Raw genomic sequence first — 12,260 nt, 5'->3', positions numbered from 1 at the left:
GAGTTTATTTTGTTCTCACAACTGTTTTTGAAGCTATAGCCATGTTGCGTGAAACTGCAACAGAAAATAACCTTTTTATTAGAATTTAAAAGTTATATTATTCATTAAAATATATATATAAAAAATTGTCAAAATAATAACCTTGACTTACAATTTGTTTTTTAGCTTTAGATCATGTTTTTAATTATCTAAAAATTAAAAACATACTTGGACTGTTGCCTTGATTCTTTCATGCATGTTTGAGAAATTCTTTAATCTCCATGGCAACCATTCAGCTGTTCAAAACACCTGGGTGGACCTAGCCCCGCCTTCAAGACGCAGCTCCTCCTCAGAACTGCAGTTTCCAAGCTACTGAGCTTCCGACCCACAGAGCAGCCATCCCCTGGAACTCCCCCGCTCAGCTCCTTCAAACTAGCCCAGCAGCAATTAGCAAACATCTAGTGGAACATCCGCATCTACTGAACTCATAGAGAAGCTATGTTGTGACAACTTCCTGAAGGTGGAGTTTTGGTAAGAGCAGGAGTTTTGTTTTTTAAAGAGACAGAGGCCCAATTTTAAGGCGTTAAATTACAAACTCAAAATTCTTTTCCGTCATATTTGATATATAGCATTTTTTGTAACTAAGGCTAATATTGATTGTGCAGTAAAATGACACTATGTGCCTGGAAAATAAACAGTGCTGCCCCTTTAAGAGACTGATAAACTCTTGATAAATCTTAGACTTTAAAACGTTAGACAACATTTTAAGGGTTCATTGCTGAGCTACAAGATTTCTGTTTAATCTGTGGCTCTATTTCAGCATTAGTGTAGCATCACTGTGATTGTTTTTGTTATTCTTACTTTATTAACCATTAGTGAGTAGATCTTAATTTGATTTAAGATAGATTTAATTATTGATTACACTGACTCTTCTTTTAATCTCAAGGAAAATTAGGTTTGATTAGCTTGGCTCCTCTTTCTGCTGTGTTTAGAAGTGATAAAAATCACTTAATGGTAAGGTAAAATATTTGTCTCTGATTTAAATAGACAATAAGAGTAATTGGTTTATAATTTAGCATAGGTTGCTCACTCTGTGAGCGTCACATTAGCAATGAATTACACAGTCCACTGGAGACGGACTGAATCTGGCAAAGAGAAATCTTTGCTGGCAGGACAAATAAGAGAGTCAGTCAGGTGAGATTCACACTGTTTAACAAGGCTGTCTGTTTGAACAAACTGAGCTTTCAGCTACAATCACCAGGCAGCAGTGAAAAAACAATGTGGTGCTGCCCTCCAGTGGACATTCCCAGCCACTTCACAGCGGCCGTCCAAACTGAAGCTCAGATTGAAGCACAACTTTAAAAACTGTTGGCCACATTTGTGCAGAACTGCTTAAACTCACTATATGTAAACAATAAATCAACTATGTTTTAATGTAAACATCACAAAAGTACTAAAAAGGATCTAATAATGATGATTGATCAATAATCAAGCAGATCAAGAAAAAGAAAGTCCTGTCTCCTCTGCTGACATTTTGTATGCAAAGTAAATAATACAGTCAAGTGCGACTAATACCATCTGCAAGGCTGTTTGTTGAAACAGAGCTTTAGCAGAGGTGGAGTAAAGAGGGGAAATGTGATGCTGCCCTCTAGTGGTCATTGAATGCTACTTACATGTGTTTGCCCAGGAGCCAGTAAATAACGGCTGCATAAAATTGACTTATAAAAGTAAAACCACTGAAAATAAATTTGGTTTTTATTGCTCCAGCATAGTCACACACAAAAAGAAGAAGAAAAATCCAACTTTACATTTATTTAAATAACTCATACTTACTACTATTTACACACCTAATAACTATAACGTATCAATTTTACTTAAATAATTTTTGTGATTTAGACTTCAAGACGTCCTCAGACTTTCTAGAAAATAGCAATTGGACACTCCTCAAAATGGGAAAGACATGAGCACATGACTGATGAATGGACTCAACAAAATGCTGCTGGGATTTTAACTTAATGCTCACTGTTAGCTACAGTGGAGGTTCTGTTGTCCTGTGGGCTAGTTTCTTGTTCAATGGGCGATTGCAACGTGGATTTACAACTGACAAAAAAAACATTTGATCAATTATGTGTCTACTTTCTCTCTAAAACACAATGCAGATGCATTATGGGGAAAGATAGGTCAGCTCTCTGTCTTACTTAAGCAAAGATATGCCTTTAAGTTTTAATCAGTCGCCCAGTTATTATGTTTTACATAAAGAAAGCACAGAGGAGTTGCACAACCAGCCATTATTTATGCTGAAAGATAGAAGGCAATAAAAACAGTGGAACCACGTGGATTGCAACAGCATTATAAGAATCAGAATCAGCATTATTGGCCGAGCACGTGCACACAAACACGGGACCTCATTTCTTCTTATCAGGCTCCAAAAACTCATGTGCAATCATTTCTCAATGGAAAGTTTCCTGATAAGGATGGAGAGAGGATGGATTACCATAAAGCACATTTCACTTTATCATCATTCATAAGACGACTGAACCGCGGTCATCGTTAGGGCGTTTTGTGACAAGAGAATGAACATTTAATTATCCATTTAGTGGCTTTTTATTTTCCAGAGTCTGTTGTAAACTGAGGCAGGAGGCAAAAAAATAAAGGTCAAGAGATAGGATAAATAATGAACAAGATAAGTCTTATTATGCCTTGTAAAGTATTCATTATACAGGCAACCCTACCTGAGCTGTTGATATCTGCAGCTCCTCAAGAGTCACCATCACCCTCTTGACTGCTTCTTTGATTAATGCTCCGGTTTTCTGTCAATTTAGGTGGATGGACATGTCTTTGTAGGATTCTAGCTGTGCTATACTTTGACGTATTGTGCAATTAAAAAACAAAATGTCATTTATCCCAAATATCAGGACTGATCTCTGTAAGCAGTCAGTCTCACAATGAATCTGAAGGTGCCTCTGACCGAAGACCCTGAAGCTGCATTACAGTCTCATGTTTTACATGCTAATAGCTGCACTCTCAGGTAGCAGAGATGATAATCCTTTTTATGTCTTTGAGTAATATGACATAAAAAGTTGTAATAAAAAATTATTACAAGAAGAAGTAATATGGCTTCTTCTTGTAATAATATTTTGTAAATAAGGGGTATTAAGTTGGGGTGAATTTTCAAGGAAATTTCATACCAAAATGGGAATGTTAACACTTCTGATAAACATCATTACAAGGCTCCACAAGCCTGGCTGCACATACAGCTCCGGAAAAATTAAGAGACCACCTAAATCGATCAGTTTATCTGATTTTACTTTTTATAGGTTAAAATGAACATTGTTCTTTTATGCTATGAGCTACTGACAACATGTCTCTAAAATCCCAAGCACAAATTTAGTTTTTATTTGCAGAAAATGAGAAATGGTCAAAATAATGAAAAAGATGCAGTGCTTTCAGACCTCAAATAATGCAAAGAAAACTAGTTCATATTCATTTAGAAAGAACAATACTGATGTTTTAACTCAGGAAGAGTTCAGAAATCAATGTTTGTTGGAATAACCAAGAAGTTCTCAATGGGGTTCAGTGCAGTGCTCTCTCTCATTTTATTTTTCCAGAGCTGTATATTTCCAGCAGGTATAAAAATTAAATGTCAGCAATCAAGTCTTTGATTATCAGCAAAGTCGACAAGCTACTCTTCCCTTTTGAATCTTTCTACAAAGTCTGATACGGTTGTTATCACCTGGTCTGATACCTAGAGTGACCCTTGAACCCACCGAGCCATTAGATGGTGTAAATGAAGGGTTTTCCTGGGCCTCAGCCAGGGGGGTGTGTGCACCTTTACCTGGCCTCAGCGGCTCCATCAGCCCCTCCAATGGTATAGCCCTGCCTGTGCCGCTATCCTCCCGCTGCCTGGAACACAAACGCAGTCAAGCTGCAGCACACGCCACACACAGAGACAGGAGAACAGGCAGCCAAGAGACAGACACACGTAGAGGAAGGAGGGAAACACACACCGCCATGGGCTGCTGTAACAGAAGGTGCGGGCTGATCGCCGGAGCCGTGGTTGGGGCACTGGTGGCCATCCTGGGAGGCATCCTCTTCCCCGTGGGAGACATCATCATTCAGGGGACTGTGGAGACGGTATGGAGTTCAGTTTCACCCTGACTTAGAGGGTAGGGAGTGACAGAGCGTGTCAGAGAGAGTGTGTGTGTGAGAAGGGGTGAGTGTGTGCGTGGGTGTGTGTGTGTGTGTGTGGAGATCAAGGTGAATCAGGAGAAAATAGAGATCAGGCGTATGCTATTTTGAAAGCTGCTTCAAACTGCAAAACAAGCCAAATATGACTGGAGTTTCCGCACAGCTGATCCATCTGAAGATCACCATCTGCGAGTGTTTCAGAGGAGCTTCTTCAGGCGACATCTATCCGATTCTCTTTAAAAGAGAGCATCCACCTTTTTCTTTTTAATGTGTCAGTGGAGATGCTGACCTGCTGGCAGTCTTGAGGCATGTTAAAAATAGCTTGTCTGTGTGTCTGCGGGGTGCAGGAAGCCGTCATTGAGCCGGGGACGACAGCGTACGAGAACTGGGTGGCTGCAGGGGCAAAGGTGTATCGGCAGTTCTGGCTCTTCGAGGTGATGAATCCGCTGGAGGTTCTGGAATACGGCGCCACACCAGCAGTGGTAGAAAGAGGACCATATACCTACATGTGAGCTTTATTCATTACCTCCCTGTCTTTGAACAAATCTCTTCAGGAGGACTTGAAGAACTGTTTTCTGACTATTTGTACTTTTAGGACAAGATATCTCGCAAGAGACAACATCACGTTCCACCTCAATCACACAGTCACCTTCCTGCTGCCAAACGGTGCCATCTTTGAGCCGTCCATGTCAGTGGGAACAGAAGACGACAAAATCACCTCACTCAACCTGGCGGTGTCTGTAAGTATGTTTGTTATTCCTAATTTTATGCAGCTCTGCCACGAATATGCAATGCCTCTTTGATTTTGGAGTCTGTCAGAAGAAACGCCAAAGCAAGCTGTGTCGACTTGCGGCGGGCTGCTTTGGTCTGCAAACACTCGTTTTAGAGGTGATTTCTGGCTTTTATGACATCTGACAGTGTGTGTACAAAGAGTTTTGAAAAAGTGACTATCTTCTTGGTGTGTGTTGAAAAGGCTGGAAGCATCCAAGGAAAAATAACAAGCTTAATCACAGAAATTGCATCATTGTTTTTTTATAATTCTGATGGTTAATTCTGATATACGGAAGAGGATTAGGGCCACTGACATTAAAAATCTCATTTTTTTGCGACTTTGGAGCTCAGAAGATTAAAGTTTTTTTGTTTTTCAGTGGCACTATTTGTGTTTCACAGAATTATTTGGGCGCAACAATATATAGTTGAGACAAAAAGACAAGTAGGACCATTAGGCAAGATGTTTAAATCAATTGGAAACGTAACAAACATTGCCAAGAGGATTCAAGTTTATCTTGTTGCTATGCAAACTGCTTTCTTTCAAGAAGCACATATGAAGCATGTTCCACTCTGATCTTTGAAATATAAGGATTTTTTTGAAGGGTCAGTCGGTGTCTACCAGAACAGAAATGGTATCAGTGGTGTCCAAACATTTTGGGTCAAAATTACGAGCCGCACTTTGAACACAGAACTATTGAGAGCATGGATACCAGTAAGTGTGCAGATGTTCTAATAACTGTGTATTTTGTATCATGAGCAAACAAAACTTTAAAGCTTTAATATGTAGTAATAATTGTGTTTCTGAGAGTACAAGGTTCAACGTTTCCATTTTATGACTGTTTAGACGGTTAAGTAATATATGGACAAAATGGGGGCTGTATACTTTAATTAACAAACCTGACTGAGGCACCATAGCCGTCAGTCAAAACCGCAGAATAACTAATCGTACAACAAACCCTGCTAGTTATTGGTTGGTTTATTTTATACAAACAGTATTGAATTTTTAGTTTTGCAAGACAAACATGCTGAGGATCAGTCGCTGACTCAATAACAGAAGGTGTTTACAACTGCGGGAGGATCGATTTTGATCCTTCATCTTCACCAGCTGCTTTTATTGACGACAACTTCAGCAGAACAGACGAGAGTCATACTAAATTATTAATCTAAAAGCGAATTTGAACCCTTGTTATCCATCTGCTCTTTGATCTATTTATCTGTTGCATCTCACAGAGTGGACCTTGTTACGCTTTATTCAGCTCACCTCACCTTCTTTTTCCCACAATTAAGCTCCCTGCAAGAAAGGCTTTCTGGCTAATTTTCCTATCTGTTCTGGTTTTGTCCAAAATGAAAAAAAACAACAAAAAAAAACAACCCCAAAACAAACAAAAACAAACCTAAGCTGGTTTTAATCCCATCCAAAAATAGTTTAACTAGATATTCTGCTCTGTTTTTAGTGGTGAATTGGTCCTCCAATAGAGCATTGAATTGCTTGCATGTACATTTTAATGAATCAGAGGTCGTAATTGAACAATGCAGTCAATTTTTGTTTTTATTGACAGAGCGTGCCCTTTTTTCAAATTTTAATAAGCCTCAAATAATAAACAAGAGTCTCTGCTTGTTCCCTTCGAGCATCAGAGTCATAAAAGGAGATTATTTTCAGATTTATCTCTCAGGGGAACAAATACCTCTGTGTGCACAACAGCTTTGGATCAAAATGTGTATATTTGTGAGCCGTATCGCCTTGTATAACAAGATCTGTTTCTATGAACTGCTTTTCCAAATTGGGGTCATTTTGTTTGTTTTTCAGGGAGCTTATTCAGCGATTCCAACAGAGTTGCATTCAATCGTGGAGACGCTGATAAAGACCACCAACTCTTCCTTATTTCAGCGCCGCACAGTAAAAGAGCTGCTTTTTGGATATACAGATCCCATACTGAGAGGAGATGTGGGCTTCTTCTTAGATGTGAGTAAAGGTCTAGAAAATAAGAAAAAAAATGCAAAGCTACTGTTAGTTTCCAAACAACTTTCCCTAAAAACTTGTACTTTCCTTTGATGTCAAACTGGCTGATTCGCAGCTGGACATCAAGTTATTTTCCTGAAACTGACCAAGTTCTTCCTAGAAAGTAACAGGCAAGGTCAGAGAACGTTTGGTGAAAAAATACCTGGCAATTTTCAAAAGAAAACTTGGTCAGTTCAAATAAAATTTCACTGAGTGTTCCTGACAAATTCTGGAAAGTGCATTGTAAGTTCAGGGAAAGTAATCGGCAAGTTCTTGAAAAGATGTGACAACTACATTCTGAGATAACGATGTTGATTTCTTAAAAATTGGTCGCTAAGATTTAAGTGAAGAACATGTTAGCTTTCGCAAAGTATCTAATGAATTTCAGCAAACAAACAAGCAAGTTTCAATCAAGTTGTCAGAAATAACTTGTAGGTTATGGAAAGCAATTTTCCAGGTTCTTGGTACTGCAGGCTAAATTATTTATTGCAGACAAATTACTAATGGATTTTTTCCCCCTTCTCCTAGTACAATCAAACATACGATGGCCCCTATGATGTCTTCACTGGGAAAGATGACATCGCAAAAGTGGGAAAGATCGACATGTGGAAAGGAAGCAGGTCGGTCTATTTAATTTAAGGTTACCATCTCCTGAAATGTCCAGTGTAAAATTGCTCAAAAGTGTGCAAGCCAAAGTGATGCCATATACTTTACACCAGTGGCATTCCTGCAACCTTTCGTTCTTGTCCTACACGGTTGAATGAAATGGCAAAACTGCCTCGCTAGCATGCAGTCAAGCTCTACAGAGATCTGCTAATGAGCTAATACTGCAGCCAGGTGTGCTGAAGCCAAATAAAAGGTGCATTACATCTGTTGAGCTGTTGAGGGCTGGAGTTTGAGACCAAATTCTGCACAGGAAGTCTAATAATTAGGTTAGAATAGCTGCATTTATATTACTAATATGCGCAAAACTTTTGTCGATATTCTGCTAATGTGGGGGGGAAAAAACAATAACGCAGTTGCAGTGTTTTAATTAAATACGAACCGTAACTAAAATCAAACGTGAATAAGTTTGTTCACACGATAAGTAATTCCAAAACATCTCGCACCATTATCCTTCAACTACTTACGGTTGTCTTCTTCGTGGTTTGCGTCAATGTCAACATCCGGCTGTTGGTCATGTGACTTGTGGGAAGCGGAAAAGGTGTTTACGCTGCAGCTTTGCCAAACATTGCCAAAAGAAGCACCACATTGCAGTACTTTTAAAAATATATACATATATAAAAACAAGGTTTTTTTTATGTAATTTTTTGTTTCCACTGAGCAAATTTATTTTCTAAATGTTCAATTGCGCAATCCTGTTGTCAATGGAGGCAACTACAGACATCCAGATCAGTTTATTTTAAGATTTGAGTTGATCGTAGCCCTATTTTTATCCCATACAGACATTTGATGGTTGAAGTTTCCTGATTTTCAAACAAACAACATAGGTGTATGTTATTGTTAGGTAAATTGTGTCAAACCTGACAGTTATAAAAATAATTTACATAAGCTTATATTACAAAAATAAGTAAAAATGTACAATTTATATATTTGTTTTGTGCCATAGGAGCTTAGGTTTCTGGAATGATGAATACTGTGACAAGCTTAATGGGACAGGTATGTTACATCAGTCAAAACAAAAACTAGACTTCATGTTGCATCTCTATGACCAAATTTTCTTTCTGCTCTTTCTTAGATGCTTCCTCCTTCCCTCCCTTTGTGAACAAGAAGGAACCGCTCTTTTTCTTCTCCTCGGACATCTGCAGGTGATTAGTGTCTTGCTGTAGCTGGAGCCACTCATCCAATCTGTTATGTTGGCATTCAGGCTGAACTTGTACATTTTCCTCTCACACAAATCAACTAGGTCAGAACTTTTCAGAGAAGTTGTGTTTGAAATAGTTGTGGAATCTGGAACAGTCCCTCTGGTTCTTGTGACTTCAGGTCTGTGTCAGCCAGCTATGAGAGTACTATGAATCTGAAAGGAATCGATGTGTACCGATACTCACTTCACCCATCCACCCTGGCCTCCCCTTTGGACAATCCAGACAACAAATGTTTCTGCTCAAACATGAAGACCACCAAAAATTGCACATTGGCTGGCGTGCTGGACATCAGTACCTGTCAGCAAGGTTAGTTACTTTAGAAAATACCAAAAATCAGTCAATCCATCTCATTTCAATCTGACATTTAATATTTAGCTTTATGTTTCTGAACAGGGAGGCCTGTTTATATCTCGCTGCCCCACTTCCTGCATGGCAGTCCATCACTGCGGACGGATGTTATTGGCTTAAACCCCCATGAAGAGCACCACAAAACCTTTCTGGATGTTGAACCTGTACGAGGAAGTCACTGATCAACTTTTCTTGTTTTGTCTTTGGAAGATCCGTGGATAATTTTAAGATGAGATTGTTTTTGTTTTCCCACCAGACCACTGGGTTTACTCTGAACTTTGCCAAGAGAATTCAAGTGAACATGATGTACGGACCATCAAAAGTCATCACGTGAGTTGTTCCTTTATTTTCTTCAACAATTTTGGAAAAGGATTTAATTTTGTGTTTGGTATCTAGGAAGTTGGGGAAGTTTTTTTCTAATCCTCTTCTTTACAACACTCCGAGGCACTAGATGAGTTTGTGTACCAACCTTATCAGTATTGACATAATCACCCTAAAAAAGATTTGCATTATGCTATATTTGCATCAAAAATATCCTGTTAGGACCCATCATTCTCAGAAATACAATGCATGAACAAAGACTGCAGTCTGTACGGCTCAGAGTATCAAGTTTATAAGGATAAAAGGAAATACTGAGGTACATTTTGGCTAGAAAGGAAATTGTCCCTTCTGAAAACCTCCAAATGGGATTTTCAGCAGATAATGGCACCACTTCAACTGACTCCTTTGAAAATTGCGACTTCACTCTTCACCTTATTGCCAAGGCTGACCTTGCCAATCAAGATAGGATGCTAATTTTAGCTGTGTTATTATCTGGTATCTCATTAAATTCCATATGTTATCACTATAAATCAGGTTTGGGTTGTAATCAAACTTGTAAACCGAGGGTTTTGATATTTGGCTAAGCCCTTCGTTGCCATACCGGATCAATGCTAACATTACAGTAGATGATGCTAAAGGACACTTGAACCCCTCCTGTTCATGCAAGGACTGACAGACGTAGAGAGACTAACTTGTCAAGTGGATGCTGTTGATGAAGGCTTTCAAACTCCAGTATCATTGTTCCCTCTTTAATTTCAAATCAGCTAGTCGGACATACTTCTTGTGTTGTAGCTAAGGTCAACCTTGACATGGGATAGTCCATGCTTGCCATTTTGGCTTGCCATGCCTAGTGCAGACTTCCTAAAGGTGAAAGCCAGTCTTTTGATCCTGTATAATTGGCGGCCAGCTCTTTAAGACGCATAGCCAAGCAAAAGATTTGTGCTTATGCTATACTACTAAATAGAATCAACCTTTCTAAGAAAACCTGCCCCCTGCGGAAGCCCAGTAATCTGTTTTGCCTGCAGTTTAGCAAGATGTTTCCAATGGGTGTAAAAAGGGTAAAGTTACGTTCATGATCGGTTCTTGAAGGTGTTAATGGAACCTACGTTAGCCAGGACTCTAAATGTTCCAACACTCCTGGTTGACTCATGCTTCTCATTTGGGTTTTTCGTCCTCGTCCGGAAGTAAAGATGGCCACTAAATCTAATCCACTGCAGTGACTGGTTTAAGGCTCGGTGCCTCTCTAATTTCCAGCGCATCCAAGATTCAACAATACAAAATACCACCTAAGTAAACACAAAGTTTTCCAAAAATATTCTCATCTTTTACAAAGTGTTCACCCAGAACACGATTCCCACAAGAATCACAACTGTTGTCCTCCTCGCAGTTTCAAGGCGTGCCTCTGCACCTTGTCCTTGTACATTGCTGTGAGAGAACATTTATCTCTTTCTCTCCGCCTGCTGTTTGTTGGATCAGGTCACAGCGAGACAGTGCCAGGACGGCTGCAATCTGACTCGGAGAGAGTGCAAAATTGCTTGCACTTTCCAAACAGGATGCATGTGTTTGCTTCGTGAATCAGATGGGAAATGATGGGGAAAATGTAATGCTAAAAGCAGGAACGGGGCATTTAGAGTGAGGCAGGTTCAGAGGGGTTTACACGTTAGGAGATAAGAGTTGCTGCAGCAGCAAAATTGAGTGCAATGAACGTCTTGAGTTTCTTTTAAACAGCAAAAATGTATACAGGCGCTCTTAAAAATGATACTCTGGACATGAATCGATGAGCTTTTTCTTTGCAGGGTGCTCAAGAAAGTAAAGGACTACACCATATTCCCTCTTGTTTGGCTAAATGAGGTAAAGGAAATTTGCACAACATACTTTGAAGTTTGTGGCTGTAACTTGGCAAAATCTGAAGGTGATGTGAACCAGCAATCATCTTCCTTTCTGTTTTCGAACAGACAGCGACACTGGATGATGAAACAGCCGAGATGTTCAAGAAGGAGCTCATATCTCGTATCCAGATGTTGGAGATCATACAGCAGGTGCTCCTGGGTGTCGGTATTGGCGTCTTCATCCTGTGTCTTCTTGGTTACTGTATTGTGCGGAGGCGCCATAACAAAAATGAGTTTGCGTAGTAAATCGCAGGTTCACCAGTTTGTTGCGCATATAACCACAGTGCATTCAAACCGCCAGGCGACATCAACCCTTTTTGATATAGACTTGTAATTTTTTGCAGTCTCTGTCTTATTTATAAAGTCAGATCTCCTTTTATTTGAAAAAGGGAGGAATACTGTGATTTTTTTAACCGCTCAGGAGAGCTGAATTTCTTTGCCAATTCTTGTTTTGATTGCAAACACTGTAACACAAACTGAATCAGGGATTTCCTGAGGGAGAAACAGAAACTTCCCTCAGCTGTCAGGTAAACCCTTTATGTCTCCAGGCAGAGAGAAATGGGTTTATTTGACACCCTATGACTGAAAGGTAGAAGCGCAAATGTGCATATACTTTGCTAGGGTAGTGTGTTCAAAATGAATAAAAGTCAGAAAAAGAGTTTTCATGACTTGTCTTGTGTTTTATTTAATGCAGCCGTGACTATAATTGGTAAGGGCTGATAACGATTATGAGATCATTAGTTGGTTTTATTGATTTGAAATGACCTTTAGTCAGTTGTTGGCCTGAAATTCAAATTATACACTAATAATACGTCACGTTGAGGTTGCATGTTTCGCTGCGTGTATTTTAGAGTAATAGGCAATGCCTTACTTATTTTGATTAAGACCAAACAGAAGTTA

The 12,260-nt window shown here is 39.4% G+C and overlaps 1 protein-coding gene across 1 annotated transcript; it reads left to right on the top strand.

The window, feature by feature from the left end:
- Nucleotides 1-3,808: 3,808 nt before the first annotated feature.
- On the top strand, nt 3,809-12,025 carry cd36 (CD36 molecule (CD36 blood group)). Its single transcript, XM_032589337.1, has 12 exons — nt 3,809-4,113; nt 4,515-4,675; nt 4,763-4,907; nt 6,746-6,901; nt 7,466-7,557; nt 8,547-8,596; nt 8,676-8,745; nt 8,921-9,108; nt 9,196-9,314; nt 9,407-9,480; nt 11,268-11,322; nt 11,427-12,025. Exons 1-12 carry the CDS (start codon nt 3,991-3,993, stop codon nt 11,601-11,603), a joined length of 1,410 nt encoding a protein of 469 aa, XP_032445228.1. The 5' UTR covers nt 3,809-3,990; the 3' UTR covers nt 11,604-12,025.
- Nucleotides 12,026-12,260: the final 235 nt, after the last annotated feature.

The sequence above is a fragment of the Xiphophorus hellerii genome, chromosome 17 (assembly GCF_003331165.1).
Source record: "Xiphophorus hellerii strain 12219 chromosome 17, Xiphophorus_hellerii-4.1, whole genome shotgun sequence".
In the NCBI taxonomy this organism is placed as follows: domain Eukaryota; kingdom Metazoa; phylum Chordata; class Actinopteri; order Cyprinodontiformes; family Poeciliidae; genus Xiphophorus; species Xiphophorus hellerii.
The sequence above is the reverse complement of the archived record's forward strand: the minus strand, read 5'-3'. Positions and strand labels throughout refer to the sequence as shown.